We start from the raw sequence: 24,958 nt of genomic DNA on the forward strand, positions 1-24,958 counted from the left end.
GGGGGAGGGAGGGGGTTAGGGGCGTATTCTGGGAAATATTGAGATTCATCAGGGTATCACCACATCAACCATCTAACTTCTTCCTCACAAAATATTCTAATTTTGTCATCCAATGTGTTTTGGTGTAGCGTGGTACGGTGTCAAAAGAGAGACGAGCACAGAATATGATGCTCCTGGGCTTCTATCCAGTACCGATAATAGGCGGTTATTTAGCACCTCTCATAGGTGGCTGTATCGGGAAATGATTTTTTGTTCTGTTGCTATGTTTGGTGTATCCGAAAAAATACAGTGAAGGGGATCAACACAGTTGCCGCTATCTCCTAGATGTTGGAGTCTCGACCGATTTCTGTTTAGAGCACTCTGGGCTCTTTCTTGTGTCCATAGTTATACTGACGATATTGCTTGAGGTAAGAGCTTAGTTGAAATGGTTTCACATAGGACGAGTTTCGTAAATGCTGCTTTCGGAAATCGAACATAATAAAGATGAATTATCTTAATTTATCAATGCCGTGACTTGAAACACGCTACTCGGTCTGCCTCATAAGTGTCAAGTCTAAGTTAACCGAGACGGGTTAAAATTCCTTTTATTCGTCCTTCCTGGTATTTTTCCTCTCAACGCTGTCTAAGCGGGAAAAGTAAATGAACGCTTTCCGAATGACTAAACGTGTATCCAGCACCACCAGTATCACCAACAGTCCCCTAGCCAGAGTTCTCGCCATGAGCTTCCAAACAAGCTTGGAGTTGTAGACACCGCAGACAACGCGCTGTTAATTGGATAGCCGGGGCAGTCAGGTTTCTTACGGCAGCAACACTCCCATTTTGCCAAGTTGTCAAAACATTGTTATCGTAGCCTTTCTCGTGTTTCAACCACGTTTACTCTCCGCCACCTCTGCAGCGTGTGAGAAGAGTAAGGCGAGGTACATAATTAGCGCTAATGATACCTGCTTTCGGAGTCCAGCAACGGAACCAGGCGCGGTATCTCCAGCTCTAGCTGATGGCCAGTTTTAATGATGCTTGAGCTATAGATTACACAGATGGCGGGTTATCAACACTGAGTATCTGGGCCTGTAGGAAAAGCGCTTTTTTCATAATCCGGGGCTTAAGTTGCTGAAGGGAAGAGGCTTACAAACTAAAAATTGTATGCCTCGAAACACACTGAAAGGGATCTTTATGTTCCAGCCTTTTCGGAAAACAGTAATAGCCTTAGAAATGGAACGAAAAGAAAACCCCTAATTTGTAATACCTTGTTCTAAGCATTGGTCTTCTACGGATGGCGTCTGAATAAAACAACAACAAACAAGTAAAACACTAGTTCAAAACCAGCTAAGATCAACACAAGCACGTAACATTTCCATGTCCGTGCCAAGCTCAAGAACAAGCATATGTTTTGTCAAGATAACGCACTGTATGTTTCCCGTTGTCAGTAAAAGCATGGGTTGACTAAAATATTTTACACCCCTATTGACACAATTTAAATACTTTCGTAGAAGGATAGCTTCGGCCATGCCTCTCAAGGCCAACCCTGACAGTATTCTAGTAAACAACGGGAGTCTATAAATTAACTTACTTCCCTAAATGTGCTACGGCGGTTAAGACATAGACGTCTGGACGAGTTTTGTAGTGCATCTAGGTCTATTAAGATTAAGTGCCCCACCACATAATATTTCAGGTCTTAGTTGTAGTTTGACAGCCGAATATTCATCCTCTGACCAGTAAACACGTCTTAGAATGATGCGCAAACCCAAGCCGTCGTTCTCCTCCAAATATTCAAAAGGGAAAAACGTAAAGCTCATTACATTTGAGACTATAGCGGCCCGAGTTGGGGTAGTTTAAGAGAAACAATAAGATAAACGCTGCGATATGTCGATGTTGCAACCTGCAGTCTAGCACTTTGATATTCATATTCACAAATAGACATTCTGTTGTGACTGCCTACGTTTCCCGCAGTACTGGAACTCGGCTCTAACAGCATATAGCTTTATTTGGTTACTCCCGTTATACAGAGTTTTACTGTACCCGCTTTCCATTTTCCACACACTGTTCTTTTTCCATATCCTCCCCCCCCCCACCCCACCCTCTCTCTCTCTCTCTCTCTCTCTCTCTCTCTCTCTCTCTCTCTCTCTCTCTCTCTCTCTCTCTCTCTCTCTCTGTTTCACTCTCTCTGTTTCACTCTCTATATCTCTATCTCTTTTCTTCTCTTCTCTCTATCTCTTTTCTTCCGTTCTCCCTCTCTTTCTCTGTGTGTGTTTCTATCTCTTTCTTACACTCCATCATACCCTCCCCCCCCACACACACACGCGCGCGCGCATACACACAATCAATCAGTTTTATTAGCTGGTGTACATTCCCAAGATAAAAGCCTTACAATTACGAAGAGTTGAAACTGCTTGTCAGTCTGATCTATTGTCGTCCAAAGAGTCAATGTTTTTAACGTCAGAAAAGTATTCATCCCATTAAAATTTGACGGATCTGCCTGCTTTTCTTCATTTTTGCCACTTTTGCAACTCTGGTAGTCCTTTCAACAATCAATAGACTCCGATCAACCGATGCATAACCGAAAATCAATTCCATTATTTCATTGCCACCAAAGCTGGTGTTGATCAGTCTTTGTAACCTTTCTTTTCATCACATGTTTGACCTTTCCTTGCATTTTAATTCTGGCATGTTCTTTTCTTTCAGCATTCTCTCTTTCTCCTCTTTCCTCATTTGACCTTTAATTTCTCTGTGAGAAAGCTAAGCCTTGTCTTTTTTCCATTCACTAAACATAAGCTTTCTTTTGAAATTGTATTGTTTTTGGAAACTTTCAGGCAAATCTATTGAAAATTGCCTTCCCCTTGGCCCAAAGTCAAACAATTAACTTGCCTGTGCTCCAGCATGCCCACTCACGTTTCTCGGGCAGAAAATGATCAATACAACATATGTCAAGCATTCACGAAATATACGAAATGTATTAACTATGTAAACCACCCAGTTGTACTACGGTGGATACCATCCCACTGTAACTTGTTTGAAAAACTTTAGCAAAAGAAGGGTTTCGACCACAGCAGCCTGGAAAAAGGACATGCCTTCTGGGGCCCAAAATCGTCATCAAAAGGGGCTACAGGCAAAGTGGTAGGAACAATACCCACACTACAAACAGGACTACCTCTATTACCTCCTCATCCACCAAAAGCAAGTCGTTCTGTTTAGACTTAGAACAGGACATAACAGACTGAAACACCCCCTCTACTCTAAGTTCAAGATCGGAAATACAGAGCAATGTCAGTGCGAAACAGACAACCAAAACAGGGAACCATCTGCTGCAAGCACGCCCAATGTACGAAGCACTTAGAAATATTAACCCAACCCTAGAAAGAGAGACCAAAACTCTATGGGGCCTGGAGGACCTGAGGTGAACAGCATGCTTTTGCACTAAAGGCTGGGTTGTCCATTTAAAGATGAACGAAAAGAAGAAGATCAACTATGCGTGTACTACTTCAGTTCAAAAATCTTCCCGAATCAACAGGATAAATACGGTCAAAACAACACACTCAAAATATTTACCCTCTTATCACCTTAAATAGGTCAGCATGTCAGCACAGCAGAACCAAAACGGCGGCCAGCTAATGGTTTCCCAGATCCGAATTATTTCAGTGTTTTTCAGGGGTTCCGTGGAGTCAGCAAAGACAATGTTTTTACATATGATCTAAAAGACGTATTCCAATCAAATTTCACAAAAACCTAAGACGTCAGATTCCAAATTTAGAGTGGAATGTTCTTATTTTTAAGTCTGCACTAAAGACAGATGTGTCAGGTCGGTAAAAGCTGGTATGGCTTTACAGCGGGAAAGCCAGTAAAAGCCGGTATGGCAACATGGCGGGAAGGCAGGTGTAGGCAGGCGTGGCTCAAAAAGGGCTAAAAGCCAAGTTTTGGAAACTTGAAAATACACAATATGCCGAAACTAACCCTATCTTCACGGAGTAAGAAAGTGAAAAGAGGGGGGAAGGGGGGGGGGAGGGGGTTCTCTGAGAAAAACAGGTGTGTTAAGCAATAGGAAAGAACTGTTCAAAGTCTACGTTTGGTTTCGGTTGCTTGTCTTCTCTGTATGAAACTTATTGGATGCTGTTTACAATGAAGAAACGTTTGCTTCTAGCTCACTTTCGTCCTCGTGGTTGAAGCTCATTCAGTTTTCAGTAGACTTTTGTCAAAGTACAGTATTCCTTTCAATTCTTTTATTCCCTGTCATTTTATTTCTTTATTTAAATTGCTATTGCTTCATTTGATTTGTGCAAAACAGTTGTTTTTGTTTCTGTATGACTTCAATGTTCTTTTGAATAAAAGAAGCTATTTGCAAAACACTGTACAATGTGAGGATTCGGAAAACTATTCTTTATTCCGACAAGATCAGTCGAAGTGACATGGATGACAGCTAGAAATAAGACGTAAATGGTTGGACATATTATTTCAGAAGAGATGCCTTTGAGTCTCCCTCTTTGCTGGAATACAACTTGTATAAATGTGGCAATATTATGACCCTTTAAAAAAACAAATATGTGTTGCCTGTTTGCATCTTTTTAACCATTTTGTTTTATTACGTTATTGTCTTTTATTACATGTCAGTGAAGTAAAAACATACCCTATCGATTAACTCTTTCCGTACTGTGAGAACGAACAAATGAGTCACCACAGTAAAGAGTCACTGAATCAGAAAAATCATCTAAAGAATCGCCATTCAATAGGTCCGGGGTTCGAATCCGGAGAGCGACGGAAATGTTTCTTATCTGAAAACGGTCTCCTTTCAGCTCCTTTCCTGCTTTCTAGCAATGTTCTCTTGTCTGCTTTCGTCTCCACTTTCTGTTCCCACCCCTCTCACCTCCATTACCCCCTCCTCTTGGCTCGTGACTCTTTCTGCAGCCTTTCTATTGCTATTCCTTTGTTCCTTCTTACTGCTGTCTTTCAGCCACACCCCTGTTCTTATGGTAGGTAAGATCGACACCAAGCCTTCTTGGACAAGGGTGATACATCTCGGAGGTCCCGTGAGCAAATTGTGCAAGTTAAAGATCCCTTGGTGGCCCAAAATCGATTAGAGCAGGCTTCGGTCGCCACCCGGTCAAAATTGAAAATTTCCTACCAACCGAAAATGTTTGGTGTGTCCCGCGCGCTCATATGACCGTATGCAGCTGCGAGCGCCGTAAAACACTTACCAAAAGAAAAGAAAAAAAATCGCCCATTGCGACTGGAAATTCCTAAAGTAAGCAGATTATACTCTGTTGTTTTGGATCAGCCCTAATTCGACAACAGGAACAACCCGCAAACAGTAGAATAACGTGGAAATATTTTTGCTCTTTTGTTCGTTTGTTTCTTTTTAAAATAAAAAAGGATATTTAATGGCAAACCAGTAGCTAAAAAAACGTGGGCTGAGACGGATATGGCCGAATTATTATTGGGATTTGAGCATAACTTTCACCACACGAGTCAGGCTGTGTGTCCAGACAAAGATGTTGAATAATCCAGCTTATATAAACTCACGGTCTTTGCCCATAACATTCACGATTCCCGCCCACATACATGGGAAAACTTGGAAATTTTATTTCTTCGTCTGAACACAAATTGAACGATGACGCTCTTATCGACGGCTCATTTCAAGAAACCTGTAAAGAACAAACTCGTGTTTCCACAAGAAGAGAGTGGGGGATAAGACAACAAAGCATTATTTTTTACTTTTTTTCTGAAGCATTACATACAGATTTTACATTATGTCTGCTTGTCATTATTCGGTCTAATAGAGGAAAAGACATTGTGACTTGGAGGTAGCTGCTATATATCGTAAAAGAAAAAGTCGATTCTTTCTTTCCAGAATATTTCTATACGTTTTCTTAAGTTAAGTCGTCGCTATTACCCCCCCCCCCCCTTCCCCTTCCCCAGGGCTCGCCCAGGCATCACAAATAACCGGTTTCCTCACACTGTGGAAGACATTTTTGTATACGTATTATCCTTTTTTCTGAGGTGGGGAATGCGGGGAGGAAATATTAGAGGATATATCAGAGTGTTTATTTGTGTAGACAGAGCATCTCATGAAAATCTAACTGGAATGACAAGGAACCAGTTGTGTGAGTAAATCTGTTATTGATTCTTGTCAAAATACATCAGTTGTGGTGGAGGCTTTGTTCGCGAGATATGTTAACGCTTCCTGTTCCTGGAATTGTCGGTACGTCATCTAATGTGTAAAAGAAAGTCACTGATGCATCGGTGCTTGTCATTGAAAGAGTTAATCCATAGGGGATTTTTCTGCATCATTGGCATGTCATAAAACAAAATTGTTAAAAGGGTGCCGAAATAGGAAACACAAATTTATATTTTCTTTTGAACGGATCATTATATTGCCACATTTATACAAGTTTATATTCTTTCCCTGCAACAAAGGTAAACTCTCTGTCAACAGTCAAATGGGGCGTTTCTGCAGTTCGGGTTTTTTGTGGGGGGTCTTTTTTTTGGGGGGGAGGGGTTGGGGGTTGTTTGTTTGTTTGTTTTTGGTGGCTTTTTTGGATTTGTGTCCCAGGCATCACTTTCTACTGACGTACAGAAGTGTTTGTGTCATTGGCTCAGAAAGGTCCTTGTTTCCTGCCAGCAGGCTCTGAAGGACACTTTCCAAAAACAGAGTCCTTAGACACCTATTCAAGACACAGGGCGGGGAAAACATTCTCCATGAAAGGTAAGAAAATATATTACCAGACTGCACTATGATTCGAACTTCGAAAACGGTTAACATCGTTCTTTCTCCCAATACAAAGGGTATTGCAATGGAAAGCACCAGAGTCAGATCCATTGTATATTTTAAGAATTCCATTCACTAAATTTTAATATTACATTGTATTTTCCTGAGTGGAATGAACAATTTGTTTTGGGGATTTGATGCCTGTACCTGCTTTTTAAAATGAAGTCCTACCATGGAGCCTTCCTTACTAAGAACCGTGTATACTGTTACTTCTAAAAATTATACTTCATTCAATTCATTTTTATTTCTCATCAAAGGTCAAGAGGGAGCTCTCGATGTCAAGATGTACAATATTCACCCCTCATTCAATGGGTCCCGGGTTTGAAACCTGACGGGACGTAAATTTATTTCTCTAAAGTTTTCCCCTTTCACCTCCTTTCCCGAGCTCTCAAATCATGCTCTGTCATCTGCTTTCATCTCCAATTTCTGCCACACCCTTTCCCGTCCCTTTTGCCCCTCCTCCGGCTCATGGCTTTTTCTATTGCTACTCCTGGATCTTTTGTCCTGCTTACTTTCAGCTACACCCCTGACCTAGAGTAGGTAAGATAGGAGATGACTTCCCTCCTGTAAGATCTAAAACCTAGCCTTCTCGGATAAGGGCCAACTTATCTCGAGTTACGCACGTTAAAGATCCTTCGGTGGTCCTAAAATCGATTAGAGTAGGCTTCAACTGCCACCCGGGCAAAATTCAAAATTAATTCCTACCAAACTGAAAAATGCCTAAAGTGCTCCGCGCGCTCATATGACCTTATGCAGTTGCGAATGCTGTAAAACCTTAACAAAAAAACCCAACCCCAAACAAACAAAGAAATACAAAAATAAAGACAGGAGGGATAGATCTACAGGGAGGAAAAGAGACCCATTAAGTAACCGCCATCGTTGCAAGTTGCGAGCTTCTTTCAAGGGAACACCAGCGTCGTTGGTGGATGTGGTGTTAGCTCACAAGAGCTGTGTGATTCCCTTGGGCTTTGACCTGAACAGAGATAGTTGCTGGTTATGGAGACTTTTTCTATCCATTTATTTATTTTATTTCATTTTGTTTTCCTTTTAAAATCTTTTTTTCATGCCGTTACAAAATTTTTTTAATGGAATTGGGGGGGGGGGGGAGAAATAATGAGGTAAGTTTTGACGCCATCCCCCCCCCCCCCTCTTGTGCGTTCTAGTTTGCGTCAGCAGACTGTATAAGCGCTTTGGCCTTTTTGTTCCAGTCGATGTAGCCTACAATCTCAAAGCGCAAAGATTTGTTACAGTCCTATTTGTTCCAGCCAGTGACACGGGTCGGCAGTAACAAGGTCTGACTCAGGTGTGAAAACAGTACATAAACTAGCACCTTGACGTCATTCGTGACCGCATTAGCGACGGGTCATTACAGTAGCCAGTATTCAATTCCAATCTTGTTTCATATGACTTCTTTTGTTTGCCTTGTACTTAACAACCTTCTTGTGGTCACATTCTTTAGCGATTAGTGGAATTGAATGGATAAATGTTGGCCACTGACTACGGTTCTAACAAGTCTTTCTCAATAAAAAGGAACATGTGTCACGGTAGAATCAGGTGCTCGTCAATTTTTGGCCTTGCGGAGTTATTGGTTTCATCTTAGAGCTTGTATGTTTTTCTTGCTTTTGTTGGAAAAAAAACCTATCTCTCCTGGATAGAAATTGAAATATTTGCGATAGTAGAAGTTTATTTGCCTTGTTTCAGGGTGCATGTCAGCGAGAAAATGTCTGTCAAAGTTCGATGACTTCCATAGCTTAAGAGTTCTTGGAAAGTTTATATATTTTGTGACTTTTATCAACATTTTTCAATAAAATTCACACAGAAATATCGTTTTGAATCGATATACAAGGGGTTGATTACCCCCCCCCCCCCCACACACACACACAAAAAGGATAAAAATTGCCAAACCGGCGAAAGATTGCAGTTTTCTTCAATTTTATTATTTTGGCAAGCACCTGATTTCAACTCAATGACTCACAAATGGCGCCAGAGTTGAATGTCGGTGACCCGCTTTTATCAGAGCCAAGCTTTCAGTTCTGTAAATCCCATGGGGATAAACAGTTACTACCGACGCACTTGGTCAACTTCAACAGGACTGAACCGTGACGCAGTATTTTTTTAACCAGTTGTTACTAGCTCTTGCATTTTTCTCGCCCCTTTGGTTTGAACTGGAAATGTTTAAAAGGCCTTAAAATAAGAAAGATAAAAGAATGAAGGGGGGGGCGGGGCGGAGTATAGAAATATTTTTAGGTTTGCAGAATGATCAATGAACAAAATTGTGATGGCAACACGGTATAGACATAATTTAAGAAATGTATTAACTACTTTCACGTCTATTATGTGATAGCAAAGGATTTTGCATAGCACGAAAGTTACGCAAGTTGAATTTCTAGATGGGTAGGGTACTTTGTCAAGCATCTTCCTTTTCCCCCTGTGATGTATTACGCACACCAGATTTGACCCATGCAGGCATAGTCGAAGCAACCGGCCTGCTAAAAGGTCTAATCTATGTCCAAAAATTGAGGGGGTGGTAGGGAAGGCGTAATATGGATAATCACTCAAATGACAACATTACTTTATTGCCCCGTGAAACCTCTAGATTTTAGTGACCGCTTTCAGTCGTTGTATATTACAAGATTTTGTTCAGAGGTGGAGAAGAGCCGCCCAAATAATTTGGATTTTCTCGTTGTCTACACAAGACAAGTGAACGCTCGCTATCAATTACATAGTTCATTTTTCTCGAGTCCATTGCCCCTCTCGGAACGAGTGAGGATAAGGTACGGCTGAATAGTTTTAAAAGTGGTGGTGGAGGCTGAAATCCTGCAAATAAAGTCGAGACGAATGTTTCAATTTGAAGCCCATACAATTAAACGTTTTTGAAATACTTTACCACTTTCAATAATTTTTTTTTTATCCACACTCATAAAAGTTCGACTGCCCAAACCACCTACACCGATTAGGAATAAAATACAATTGTGCTAAACCACAGTACGGTTATACAAAGATTCGCGATTAAGTCTAAATTTCGGCAAAGATATTTGAAATGTATTTCTCCAATAAAAACCAGTTCATTGTATGAACGCTATTTTTCAACATCTAGATCTACATCTATTCACCGATTTCAACCTGCCAGAGAGTTGGCAAATGCGTTAACATGGTCTCAGCTGGAGTCTGTTGGAGCTCAGTAATTTCCCTCTTACCTCGGCCCACCTGTTTTCCAGCTTGAAAGGGGGGGGGGGGAACGTATCGCCACCATCTCCGAAAGCGTGGAGGGAGGGGAATGTGCCTCAAATACGTGAGTCACCGTGGTGGAATCAGGCGCTCGTCAAACTAAAGAAATTGAAAAAAATCAGCATTTTTCTTGTGAATAGTATTTGTTTTTTTCGAAAGTTCCTTCTTTTTTGGACTCTGGCTCGGCACCTTTAATGTAAATTAAAAACATATTTCTGTAAGGTCATTATTGTAAAAAAGAAACGTCGAGTGAAGGCACAAGAGGATATTTGCAGTTTCCAATGGCACTCAAGCTTTAAAAGTCAACAAACTTTGGCAGCCATTCTACCTCTGACACCAGACGACCCCCACCTCAGTGAATCGTAAATATCTCGACTTTCCTTCAAGATAGATAGGTATTCGTTGACCAAAAGCAAGAGAAAAAAACAAGCCTTAGGATGATACCAATAACTGCATATGCCCTAGAATTGACCAGCGCCTGATTTCACCGCGTCGTGACACAAATAGATGCCAAACTCTCTAACCAACCAACTGACTGACCAAACGGAAGCGGAAAAGACTGAACAGGACAGTTAAGTAGTAGCACCTATAAATAGAAACCATTGCACTTGTAACATAGTGTATTGTAGTATTATCATTTAGCCAAATTACAAGCGGAAGCGAGATGAGCCGTCAGCTAAGTTGCTATCATGACTTACATTGGTGTAGACTATCCATATTTCAATCGCAGTCGAATGTTTCCAAACTTAGAGTGTTTATATGGTTACCATGACTCTCAGGAGGAAAAAAGCGATAAATGTGAGATCCTTTTTCTTTAGCTGCATGACTCCCTGGAAAGGAAGTATTATTTAACTGATACTACACCAACTTACCATACTTATTCATCATATACGAATGATCGACGAGCAACCCCAGGTTTTCGTTAATCTGTTTATAATCCTAATCTGTTCCAGGCGAAAACAAAGCAACAAAATTTGGCAGTAAACTACATCATACATCATCACGTTATGCGCACTTGTGTATTTTACAAACAAACATCGGAAAAAATGCACGCAATATACTAGTCATTAACCTTATCCTCCTTGCTTGGCAGTCCTCATATTTTCTACATTTCGCTGCCTCAGAATTAGAAAGTTCTTGATCTATTTGCAAAATACTTAATTTTGAGAATTATGATGTCAAAATGTTTGAGTCACACATTGTCAAGCTTTTTCGAATGCTATTCTTTGAATATCTTGATAACGACTCCAAGTATTTGCTTTCTGACCTCATGGTTCTAGTAACTCAAAACAGCCAAAAATTTCAGATAGAACTTTGTAATTCTGAGGTAGCAATTGTTTCGTGCCTCCTTTTCTAAGAAAGAATAAAACTTTACAAATACCCTATTATGGTACAGACTTTTAAAGCTATTTTGTGTTTACTTTGGCCATACAAATAGGCGAATTTCAAAAGAATGTCTCAAAATTTCTGATTTTGTTTTTCAAAGCGTATCTGTTCGGGTTTTACCAAATCTGATCGCGTATAATAGGGCAGGTTACAAGAAATCATATTTTCTACATATACCTAAACATGTCATACTTATCATTTTCTTTTATTAAGCCTATGAATGTTCAAGATTGTAAAGCAAACGCAAGTGTTTGATTTGTTGTTTTATATTGTTTTTACAATTAAAAAAAAAGAAAATGCTACCTTTTTACCTGGTCACATAATAGAAGTCATTTCGATGTCGAATCACTTGCCCTCGGGTTTGAGTAAAAACAAAAGACACCATAAAGAAGTACAGTAGAAAATGAGGGAAAAGGAAGGAAAGAGAGAAAAGTCAAAGAATGAAAAGGCTAGTAATTCACCAGAGGGAGTCTGTTTCTCACTGTCACATTCATGATATTTCCATCCGCCTTCTATTACTCTACAAATCAATTGCATGGTGTGTAGTTCAACCCATGAAACAAGATCAGGTCAGTTCAAAAGGCTAAGCAGAACCCGATGGCCTTCGAAACTGTTTTCGATATGCCCAATACAGCAAGAGGCTGACATTACATATTGGTCCAGAGTGGGTCAAGTTTTAGTAATATGTCAAATTGGGAATGCAAATTACTCTCCTAATAGTCCTGCTAAAGAACTACGATAAAATGGTTATTATTATCCTTCGCTCATCCAAAACAATAGACTTTAAAAGAACGCAGAACTGAATTTTTGCGACCCAACTTTTATCCCCAGAGTGTAATAAACGTGTTCAATGCTGTCGTCTTGAAAAACATCATTGTCTCCTTATAGACAGGATACAAAACTTGTCATGGGGGACTGTATTAGTCGGTCATGCGAATCATGTAAAAAAAAAACTAACCAGGCGGGTGCCTCACAAAATGGGGAATAGAAGGCAGTATTATATTCTCTAATACTATCTGGTTTGAGAATCGCTCAAGAAGACGTTACAAATGGAAGAGTAATGGGGAACGAGATATTTCATATGTGTACAGAAATGTTTCAGAAACTTTGTAAAAACATCAAAATAATTGCCAGGAGCAGATTATGATAGCGCATTATATGAGACATGTTCTGTGAGATACAGATACAATTAGAAAACTAAAATAGTCAAGGCACCAACCAAAATTACATTTTTTTTTAAGGCAAATGAAAAACTGTAATTATTCTTTATTGATGAAAGTAATAGCTTTCCAAGAAATAGGATTAAAGTAATCCCTTTAGCTATGCTTAAATCACAAGGCGCCACAGTTTCACAGAACGATAAGCTTTATAAGCCATCATCATCTTCATCATGAAGTACCAGATCTGAAGAAACATCTGAGACAGTTGAACTGACGTAAAAAGGTCTTGGATTTCTTGCTCTCACTGGAAAATAGAACGGAAAAGAGGTAGAGGTAGACCATAAACAACCTACTTATAGAAATTGATTCGATAGGTTACAAGGAAGGCAACGGGACAAAATGGATTTTACGGGTATCCGAACAGTGATATGAGTGTAAGAGTCCTGTAACGTAATGATGGTGATGATGATGATGATGATGATTAAACAAATTTAAACATTTTATATTGTTATTTTATTTTTGTCTAAAATTAAAACAAGACTCTCCCTCCTACCCTGCTTACCAAAAAATGATGATGATGATGATGATGATGATGATGATGATGATGATGAGGATGATGATGATGATAATGGTGATGATGGTGATGATGATGATGATGATGATGATGATGATGATGATGATGATGATGATGATGTTTCCAGAAGTTTAACATTTAGATCAGTGCTTATCAACCTCAGTATAGCCAGTGTCCACTGATTAAGGCTTAAAAATTAGTACCGCCCACCTACATGTATTTCCAAGCGGAGCAGTAACTAACACCTGTCGCTACTTGGAATAGCCCCATCCTACCCCACCCCACCCCTGCACACCAAAATGTCCAAATCGCCCACTAGTGGGTGATAACGCCAAGACTGTCGGACAGTTATTTAAGTCGACTACGGATGTTTGTGACAGGGTGCTTTCCCAGGTTGTTTTAGTCTCACATTTGTGGAAGTAGAGAAACACACGCACGACCTGCCTGCACAAGCGGAGACAGACTTTTAAAATGTCCACATCTGGGCACAAACAGGTACTTGTTTTCTGGGGGAAAAAGGCAGAAAGAGATGGAACAGAAAAAGAGAAAGAATACGGGAGAAAGGGGGGGAGTGAGAAAGAAAATTAATGAGAGAGAGAGAGAGAAAGAGAGAGAGAGAGAGAGAGAGAGAGAGAGAGAGAGAGAGAGAGAGGGGGGGGGTGGTTAGAATATTGAAATGACTTATATACCTGTAGACAGCCGTCCCTTTCCCCCTTTTATTCTTTTATTTCTCCTGCAGAAATAATACATTCACGCAATACAAACCGACCAATTTTTAACAATCTTAGTATTGAAACTCATCAAAGTCAGTTATGAAATAATAAGCATCTTTGGTTAGTAACAAAAAAAAATTGGCGACTGCTCTCTGTGACTGTGGGAACCTAGCATATTTACTCCCCCATCGACATAATATCATCTATAAAATGTTTAGAAAGTGGGCTGTTTCGACTTTTACTGCTATGGACACCCACCCATAAACGGAGACACCATCAAGCAAGCAGATAGATTCGTCTGTGCGGTCGCTTTGAATCGTATCTTTGGCAGTTGTCAGCTGGTCGGAGAAAGGTAAGTGTTTTACGGCGCTCGCAACTGCATAAGGTCATATGAGCGCACGGGACACACCTAATACTTTTAGTTGGTAGGAAATTTTGAATTTTGCCCGGGTGGTGGCCGAAGCCTACTCTTACCGATTCTAGACCACCAAGGGATCTTTAACGTGCGCAACGTGCACACGGGCCCTCCGAGATTGTTCGCCCTTGTCCGAGAAGGCTAGGTGTAGATATTTCCTACCAGAAGATCAGGGGTGTGGCAGAAAGACAGCTGTAAGAAGGAGTCAAGGAGTAGTAGTAGAAAGGCTGCAGAAAGAGTCAGGAGCCCAGAGGAGAGGGCAAAGGAGGTGAGGGGGTGGGAGCAGAAAGAGGATACGAAAGCAGACGACAGAATTTTGCTAGAGAGCAGGAAAGGAGGTGAAATGAGACAATTTTTTTGAAGAAAATGTTTCGGTCGTTACCCGGATTCGAACCCGGGACCTTTGAATGAGAGGCCAACACCTTAACCTCTAGGCTACGAGAGCCCTTGGTCGGAGAAGTCGTTGTTGTTAAAACGAGCATAAAAAGAATTCAGTTCGTTTATATACTGACTAGGGTTGGGGTCATGGGTAGGAATGTCAGTCCGTCTTGGTGCGTCTTCAACAATAGTTTTTAAACATTACCACGAATACTTTGAGGGGGCTCTCGTGGCCTGGAGGTTAAGGTGTTGGCCTCTCATTCGAATCCGGGTTGCGACCGAACATTTTTTTCTCTGAAATTGTCTCCTTTCGCCTCCTTTCCTGCTCCCTGGCAATATTCTGTCGTCTGCTTTCGTCTCCTCTTTCTGCCCCCACCCCTCACCTCCTTTGCACCCTTCTCTTGGCTCCTGACTCTCTCTGAAGCTTTTCTACTGCTACTCCTTGACTCCTTCTTACTGCTGTCTTTCAGCCACACCCCTGATCTTCTGGTAGGAAAGATTTACACCTAGCCTTCTCGGACAAGGGTGAAAAATCTCAGAGGTCCCGTGTGCAAGTTGCTCACGTTAAAGATTTCTTGGTGGTCTAAAATCGATAATAGACTTCAGCTGCCACCCTACCATCTGAAAAAGTTAAATGTGTCCCGCGCGCTCATATCTTATGCAATTGCGAGCGCCGTAAAGCACTTACCAAAACAAACATAGAATACTCTGACACCAAGCTTTTGAAATCCCTTTTGGGAATAAAACATGTCCTTCCTGTTCATAACAGCACCCGAGTTGCTTTGCGGTTTTTTTTTCAAAGACCATAGCGACTTTGGACCTGAAGGAGAGAGGTCAAGCTACAGATTTGTAACAGGCTAGGGTATCAGAGGTAGAGAATGCAAATGACGTTTCACCGAGCTTTTACCAAGATTTGGTCCCGTCTGGCACGATTTCTTTCAAGCAAGGATTCTGAATAATAGCCACAATATATGTCAGAGGATTCTGAAATACAACGCAGGCAGCGGGCGGCCATTCGCATTACATCACTTTTCAGCCTGTCTTGTATAGCAGATAACCCTCAAGGCTGAAAAAAGGGGAAAGTGAACAACTGTATCCATCTGCATTTTCTACTTAGAATTGCTGCCGATAAATTGTCATCCAAATTGATCAAAATTTAGCCTCAGCCAGTCAATCTCTTTCTCTCTCTCTCTCTCTCTCTCTCTCTCTCTCTCTCTCTCTCTCTCTCTCTCTCTCTCTCTCACACTCTCACTCTCTCTTTCTCTCTCTCTCTCTCTCTCTCTCTATCTCTCTCTCTTTCTCTCTCTCTTTTTATCGCTTTCTTTTTCTCTTTCTTTTTCTCTTTCTCTCTCTCCGTCTCTGTCTGTCTGTCTGTCTGTCTGTCTGTCTGTCTGTCTGTCTGTCTGTCTGTCTGTCTGTCTGTCTGTCTGTCTGTCTGTCTGTCTGTCTGTCTCTCTCTCTCTCTCTCTGTCTCTCTCTCTCTCTCTCTTTCTCTCATTTCACACTTATACGATACATAGTACCTCACACACCCCTCACCGACAAAATTAAATTTCAACCTGCAACCACCTTCAGAACTTAAGAACATTTTATCCCTTTTTACTACACTATAACAATCTTCCCATGTTTCCGTCGTCATAGTTCTTCGATATCCCTGCTCCCATCTAAATCAACGATCGTTCCCCTTTCTCCCTTCCTTGGCAACGATCAATGGCACACCATTTTAAACTTCAACTTGGCGTCCTGAAATACAGAGGAAACGAGGTCAATTGGAGAAGTAGGAGATTAGAGATGGGGGTGAGAAGAGAAGGAGGAAGAAGAGGGGTTGGGAAGAGGGTGGTAAAGAGGAGGAGGAGTAGAAGACGAAATATTTTTTATCTGTTTTAGAAGACTAGCACATACGTACCCATTTCTGACCTCATCGCATATTTACAGGAAATTAGCAATCCTGCTCAGCACAACTCGTCAGAAGCAGATTACGATGTCACAATAAATAACGCGTTAAGATGTCCAGCCGAAATATCTCTGGGTCCTCGACAGCGCATACGTAATAAAAAATGTGTCATGCAACTCAATCCCCCTCAAGATAATGTCTTGGTGTTCAGAATATCCAAAAAATCTTCGGTATGCGCACCAGAATTCGGACGCCGTTACACCAGTATCTCGCCATACAAATTTTTGTCTAAGCCACTTGCTGTGTACCTGAATATCAGGTCCCTTTAATTCTGATAAAAATAAAACCAAATCCTCCTTCAGGAGAGAGATAAAATTTGCACATAGAAAAACGAACACCTTTTATCTAAAGCAATACAAACAATAGTATAGTCGATTTTTTTTCTTCAAAATTCAGAGCAACCTGTTTCTTTTACGAACAATCAACAAAATCCCATTTATACTTTCATACATAATATGACGTTGGTGCATAGCTCCCAAAAAAGAATTTACAATCTCCTGAATGTCTTCCACAACAATGTTCCACTTTCATCCTAGCCTGAGGATCCTTGGTCCGTCCCCGATATCGCTAGGTCAGAGCTAAATGAAAGGTGACGTCTCATTCAGTCATACATACACGTAAAGCTGAAAATGATTGGGATGTACGATACGATGGTTCGGAATACGATGAAGAATTGATACCTAGCTTAAGGTTATTATTTATTGCAGGGTAATAAATGCGTACGATGTACGCGAGAGGAGGTGTAGGGGGGAATGGGAGAGTCATCAGCAATTCCTGCTAATCTAACTTAATAAAGTGGAAACCAATAGCCGGTCTCCGCGTTCCGGGCCAATAAGTGGAACACTTTGCCAGTCAGCCCGTGGACTGGCTATCTGTTAGGAAATTTGGTGTACTTCCATCTCAGTGCTGATGTTTGTATAATGGCTTCGTCTTCTATTCATTTGCCCCTCTTCTGCCCCACTTCCTCCTCCTCCTCCTCCTCCTCCTCCTCCTCCTCCTCCTCCTCCTCCTTTTCCTCCTCCTCCTCCTCTTCCTTCTTCTTCTTCTTCTTCTTCTTCTTCTTCTTCTTCTTCTTCTTCTTCTTCTTCTTCTTCTTCTTCTTCTTCTTCTTCTTCTTCTTCTTCTTCTTCTTCTTCTTCTTCTTCTTCTTCTTCTTCTTCTTCTTCTTCAATTGTTGTAACAGGTTTAAAAACCCAGGATTATAGTTATATGTAAACTTTGAGATCGCACGTTTAGGTTGTTGTTGCTGCTAATGCACTGGTGTTTAGAGTCACTTATTTTATACTAAGGTTGCGAAGTATGGGGACTGGAAGGGCAGACCTTAATTCGCACTTTCAGCTTCGTTACCTTAGTTTCCGATCAAGTGTAAAAAAAACCCAACAACAATAAAACAACAACAACAACATCAACAACAACTACACAGTACACCGCCTTGATCCTTTAACTGTTATAATTTGTATGAGATGTGTGGAGATAGTCATATCCTTAACACGGAAACTAATAGTCACTAAATGCTGACGCTTAATAATAGTTAAAACTTTTTTGTCATGATATTCGTCGTCATATCTCCGCGTGGAATGTGTATTATGAGCGATACATCCATCATGTAAGATACCCACTAGCTACATGGATAACTTTGCTAAAATATGATATTATTGTGCTTTGCACTTGCTGAATATATTTTTATTTTTATTTTGACGGGGCGCAATATAAAAGATGTGACAGCTGCTAAGAGAAGCATACTGATAACACTAGTAGGGATATGTGACGAGAGACCCTTCGATTTTCAAATACCTAAAATTTATTTCAAAATCATAAAACATGCTGTAAGTATCATATAGCTAAAGTGAATTATTTTGGGCGGACATACAATACGTCTGGTAGAAACCTATCTCTTATATTAAGGACTGGAAAACCTATAGAGTTTAGTTATGTATGGAAGAATGACATGTCATTACAAGTTTGACCTTCTTTAGTCGCTTTTAGGTATTTATTCTTTGTTGCTGTTAAGTTTGTATGTTTGTTTTTGGGGGTTTTGTAGATAATGTCAGAGCTCTATATACCAACACCAGAAACTCAGTAAGAACGAAAGAAGGAAATACAGACTGGTTCAAAGTAAGATCTGGAGTACGACAGGGATGCGTTCTATCTCCCCTCCTGTTTATAATATATATGGACACAATGACGCAAGAAGCAAACCAAAGCCCAGAAATCCTAAATGAATTTCTGTTCGCAGACGACCAATGTCTAATTCATCATGACCAACAAAGCATCCAAAATCACACTACCGAACTCAACAACACCTGTGAGAAATTCAACATGAAAATAAGCACATCAAAAACAGAAGTTATGAAAGTGATCCGAAACCATAGTCCCCTGAACATCTATGCCAATAGTAAACAAGTGAAACTGGTGAAAGAGTTTACATACCTTGGCAGCACTTTTTCTGAAAACGGGTCCATAGACAGAGAAATAGAAATGTGAACTCAAAAAGCCAACGCTGTCACCTACCAGCTCGCACCCCTTCTATCTCATCCAAACATCTCCATGGACACAAAGAGACAGCTTATCACCTCAATATTCATATCAACATTATGTTATCAGTGCCAAACCTGGACCTTAAGCAAAACCAATGAAAGCAAAATCACCGCATGCGAAATGAAATGTCTCCGCAAAACCCATAACATCACAAGACGAGACAAGCAGAGAAATGAAGAAGTAAGAGCAGCTATCGGCACTGAATCTTGCCTGCGTTACATAGAAAGACAGAGGATAAAATGGTTTGGCCACCTGTTACGCATGTCACCTGACCAGCCAGCCTTGAGAGCCTACAACACCAAGCACTCAGGCTATAAAGGAAGAGAAAGGCCACGCAAAAGGTGGATCGAGGGTGTCAAGGAAACCCTAAGAAAACATAACATCACAACTGAAAGAGCTGCGGAGCTGGCCTACATAGAAAACTGCATCTCCCCTCGACGCTTAACGGCAACAGAGGATGAAAAAGTAAAAAAGTAAAAGTAAGTTTGTAACTTTATTTTTTTTATTTTTTTGAAGGAGAGAAATTTTCTTTCACACCAGTTCAATATGAAAAGGCAATTTGCAAAATAAGAATTTGTGCGGAGGCCTAAGGAACTAAAAAGTAATCGTTTTAGCACAAACAGCATTATGAAATTGAATGACGCCATTAGTTCTCCAACATTTCAATAATACACTGTCCTTTTTCGAAAATTTATTCAGCAAAGTGAAAATGTTTCGCTTTAAAATGGAATTATCCTTTTGCCCCGAAATTTCAAACGACTGTTGTTTCCGAAGACCAAAATAAAAGTCTGAGAGAGCATTGAAACTCATGTTTCTGTTACCACATTGGTCAATTTCAAATTACTCTATTCATGTACCTAGGTGGGTTTAATTTTGCTATCATTTAGATGCGAAGTGTTTTAGTCCGCCAAGATTCATGTAAATGTTACAGATAACAATTTGCTGTTTTATTTAATGTTGTTTTATAAGTGGATATATCTTAACTTTGGTGAACCAAATCACAACGAACAAACAACAACAACTAGTTGACTGTGAGATATTAAAATAGAAGATAGCACGTGTTTGGACACACATTCAGGAAGCCAGCCCACAACATGACAAGACAAGATCTTTGAAGGAACCCCCGCGGGAAGAGAAAGAGAGGTACGCTGAGATCAACCTGGGAGCGAAATCTACAGGTAGCTCTCAGTCATGTGGGACACAGTTGCTAGAGGTGGAGAAGATCGTCCAGAGTAGAGACAAATGGAGGTCCTCTTGGCGGGCTATACCCAATACCAGGGTTACTTACTTACTTACTTATCCCTTACATAACCGTTGGGGCAAAAGGATGATCGGGCAACCACATTTTTCCATCCTTCTCTACATTCAGCCTTTTGAAGGGCTTCACTCAATTTAAAACCTGTCCATTCCGTTATGTTGTCTTCCCATTTCTTTTTCTGTCTGCCTTTCTTTCTCCCTCCGTGTATGGTGCCCTGAAGGGTAATCTTTGCAAGGTGAAGGAGGCAATATAATGAGTGTTCGCTTATCTCTCGTCAAACGTAATAACTCACGTTGTTCTTCACAATAATGCATGTAAGGCTAACTTGGCTGATGCCAGTTTTCCAACATGTCGTGGCTGTCTTTCTTTTTTGGGCTAACAACGAAGAGAAGATTACCCGTCCTAGTATATTTTTCTGGAAGGCACCACTCTTAAACCGACTTCTCTCCACGCACAAACAACCCCCCCCCCTTTTTTTCCCCCTATCGGTCTGTAAACCTTGCTTCTGTTTTTGTTTTAATAATAGTTTAACAGCACTAGCAACATAAGTGGGTCATAATATATGTTCTGAAGACGAGAGCTGTTACAAGAGAGTAACAAACACGAAAATGTAGAAGGGGAGATAACGAGGACGGATGTTTGACAGGAAAGAGGGAGCAAACCACACCAGAGCATCAGCCAACCACCCACAACCTCGTTTCTCTCGACATACAATGCCTGTCATCATATGGATGTGCTTTTCCTTACTCAAACACTAAGCAGAGAATAGGGGTAACAGATCTAAATGAGCATACCGATAATTAGTTTACCTAAAACCTGAACTGAAATGCAGGTGGGTGTGGCTCTATAACCAAAATTAGCATTAATTGACCAAGGATTTACCGTTTTGCATTAGAGGCTGACATTAAAGACCCTTGAAACAAACCGAATATTATTAATCTTTGAAAAGTCGGGGGCCGATATCCCGATTTGATTCAACGTTGGAGAGTAACAAAAGCGTTTACTTAAACCAGATCACTGTTCTACAATTTAAAAACAAATTCACACATGCTTGTTTTTCAATAAATGTTGCTGAAAGATGTGAAGTTGTTTTTTTTTTAAGGATATAAAAAATACACCGTTTCGTTTCTTAGCGTACATAGGGTAAGAGTACAGTACTGTATTTCAAGCGTGTCTGGAATCGTCTGGAGCAAACGGGCCCTCGGGAATAACAGGGGGAAAATTCTATACGACAAATCGGAAAACATGAAAGGAGGTGAAAGTGCCTGGCCTCTGAGTCTCAGGGAACATCTCAACCACAGCACCACAGTTTTGGCGGGATGTTTAGCGGGTTTTCAAAGACCTAAGGGACTATCGGAACGACATACTTAAAGGAGTCTGTAAATAAGCGAGCACTTCTGACAAAGATGGCAAAAAAATATGTTTACGAACCTTAGTGGTTCAGTAAAAGCTGCCATATATATGCACTTGCGTGTTTTCAGTTTATTTGATTCCAAACTGCGTATGACGACGATGATTTTAGTCATTTTAAAAGTACTCTCGATTTTACGTCCCCATCCAATTTGCTCTGCTCAACTGAGAACGGAAATTCGTTTCAATATTTCTATTCTTACTATGTCTATGTTGATATCAACCTCGAGCTCACTTACCTGTGGAGGGGGGGGGGGGAGTTCATAAAAGCCCAACTAAAAGAATTCAAAGCACGATCAATAGAAATCAATGTTGAAGAATCACCAGGAGTCATTATAAGTAGTAAGAGAGATACAAGATAAGCTACTTAAATAAGACAAATCAGGATCAAGTCAGTTATAGCAAATGGGGTAGGCTAAATAAACGTTCCAAGACAAGTAAATATCGATAAGATGAGAAACGTAAAAACACAATCAGGTAAAATATAATGAGACAGAAAGATCGATTCATAAAATGACTTGTCATTTCAAGACGAAGTAGTTTTTCTGAACCGGTATCTGTGGTACATTGTATCGGCTCTTCGTGGTTGCATACAGAAGACTTGCGTTCATTTCCCCCGTGGCGAGGTTATTAATCTAATATCTCCGTCAGTCAGCTCGTATGTTAAACACTATTCACGCCGAGTTATCCGTAATAGCAGGACCAAAGTAGTTCATTTATGGTATAAATTGTGTCAATAGATCCGTTACTTTACATTAATTTGTACTTTTTCTGTCCTCTCTTACCTCGAGGTTTCGAGGAGAGACACAATAATTGTCATGAGTAGGCCTGGTGTGTTGCTCTTTCTATTGCCATATTGTGCCCTTGAAAGCCATATTGTGCCCTTGAAAGGTCTCTTTGACTCCTCCGATCCATTTTTATCTTGGCCTTCCTTTTGTCTTAAAGCCAACAAATCGCTTATTGCAGGTCTTATAGAAGGGTTAAAGATGTAAATAGAAACAACAACAAAAACTGTGTCGACCAACACATATCACAGAAAAAAATCACTATGAGGATGAGGTCTAAACTAAGCCCAAGCACACAAATGTGACAAAACACTCACAAAGTCCTCTTGCTGCTGTTCCTCATCCACTACGTCATTGGGCACGTTCCGGGGTAGCGTGACGTTGAAGCACAAGTGGTAGTCAGTGTAGTTGTCCCGCCATGTGCCATCTGGGTCGCACGTTCGATACGCAACCAAACCTGGAACAAGCATTAGGGGGATATCTAAAAAGAAAGGCTTTTCAGTATTGTTTCTATTGACACTTTCAGTGCTCTTAACTTATGCTACATGAAGTGAAAGCAGGATGTTGTAAAGCATGGTATATAGTGTTACTGTAGACCATAAAAGAAAGGTAATAATGAAATATTAAGTTTTGGAGGATGTTGAAGAGAACAGAAAAAGACAACATGTTTCGTCACTTTGCTTCCAAATTATCGTTCTCCATTCTATTTTGACGTATTTAAGAAAAATGATTATATTAGTCTAAAAATACCTACCGGTAAAATAGTTTTTAATATAATGGGGACGTTATATGTATATATATATATATATATATATATATTACGCTCGTATGTATCGTACAATTATTGTCGAAACGGTTTCTGATTTGAAACCAATGTTGAAGAGTATTCCCTGCCTTTCAAACGATACTATAAAAATAGTGCGAAGAAATATTTTACTAATTTAGTCTGCAAAGAGGTCTGAACAAAGAAAACTATGAATGGTTGCCTTGATATTTCTCATATAGGGCTAGTGAACACAAAAACGACACAGATTAAGAACTGGAATTTCTTTAGAAAGAATGGACGCGAGTGTAGCTTTGAAACTAACTCATTCTGACAGTTGGCGTTTTCCGCTCCATTAACAGTGATATTCTGGGCTGCCTTGAGCCCTGTCCTGTTACGTATTTTAACCCTTTGAAAACGAAGCGGCCACATATGTCCGATCAGCAGCAAACCAAAAGCAACGTTTCGAGATATTTCAGTCAATCATACACAAATCAGAAACTCAAGTTCGCACATTTCACGGTATACAAGTTGCAGCCTGCCTTTTCAAATTTTAGAGAAAGAACAAAAATCGAAAAAACTGTTTGAATAGTGAAGTTATGCCCCAAAACAGAGCATTTTCAATCATTGTCGAGTTGTCAGAATATGCGTCTTCTATGAGTTAAAGGACAGGATCCCTGTGTAACCATTTCCTGTTTGTCTGGTGAGCCAGGGCTAGGAGTGGTTGGCTTTTCTGTTTCTCACACCGAATATTACTGTTTGGAAAGAAGGCAAACGATTTTTGCGGCATCTGTTTCTATTAAAAGAATATAGAGTCGGGTTGGCTAGTGTCGTCAGACCCTGTACATTATTGACCTCACTTCCTGCTCTCCCACGCTTCCTCTGTTAAACGAAGATTCATAGTTTCATGCCTGTCCAAGTTTCCAACTTTAATACTTTGGATTAGAATATGTGAATAGCAAGCTCTTTGAACTGTGCTTCAGAAGTAACATGTAATAGCACTCGGTCAGTTGGTCCTATTCAATTTCGCTACAGTAGTTTCAATTTCGTCTTAATAACATTATGCTTGTAGCAAATTCGTCGCATACGTGTGGATTCTTAGTAGAAATCCACTGCAGGGTTATTTTTGACGCTTTGAAAGTATGGATCTCTTCAAAAGTTAGGTGCCGTGTACTTTTCAAAGTAGATGAAAGTATGGTCGTTGCTTTGTAGTTGTAAGACTATCGAACTGCTCTCGTCGTGCTCCGTCGTATTAAGATTCAAGACAGCGTTTGTTTCGGTGGCAACCAGCGGGCAGATTGCAAAGAATCTTCCTCACTCGCGAGGCTCAAATATAAAGTGTGCACTTATAGGACAAAATCTGTCTGTAAATAAAAACAAGACCTTCATGTGCCAGCAACACCCCTCAAGCTACGAAAGCCGACATATGCCTCGCCTTGACACCAGGGAAACACCCACGAGAGTCTGCCAGACACAAAGGTCAGAAACTAAGGAGGAAGTTGCGTCTCGGGATATATTTTTTTCCTGGGAGACATCAAACAAGATATTCCTTAGTTGTTGGGTTTTTTTATCTTTCCATTTCGCAGTATGTCACCAGTCATGTTGGGGGAAAATGTAATCTCGAATATTTAGGGAGGGGGGG

General features: G+C 40.4%; 1 protein-coding gene across 1 annotated transcript in view; it reads right to left on the reverse strand.

Moving 5' to 3' along the window:
- The window catches only part of LOC118477951 (PDF receptor-like), a 196,863-nt gene that overhangs the window by 75,538 nt on the left and 96,367 nt on the right, over positions 1–24,958 (reverse strand). Inside the window, exon 4 of the mRNA XM_035970720.1 lies at positions 22,871–23,010. Coding sequence (XP_035826613.1) covers positions 22,871–23,010 — 140 coding nt within the window. The remainder of the gene's footprint in view (positions 1–22,870; positions 23,011–24,958) is intronic.

Source organism: Aplysia californica, unplaced genomic scaffold (genome assembly GCF_000002075.1).
Source record: "Aplysia californica isolate F4 #8 unplaced genomic scaffold, AplCal3.0 scaffold00013, whole genome shotgun sequence".
In the NCBI taxonomy this organism is placed as follows: Eukaryota; Metazoa; Mollusca; class Gastropoda; order Aplysiida; family Aplysiidae; genus Aplysia; species Aplysia californica.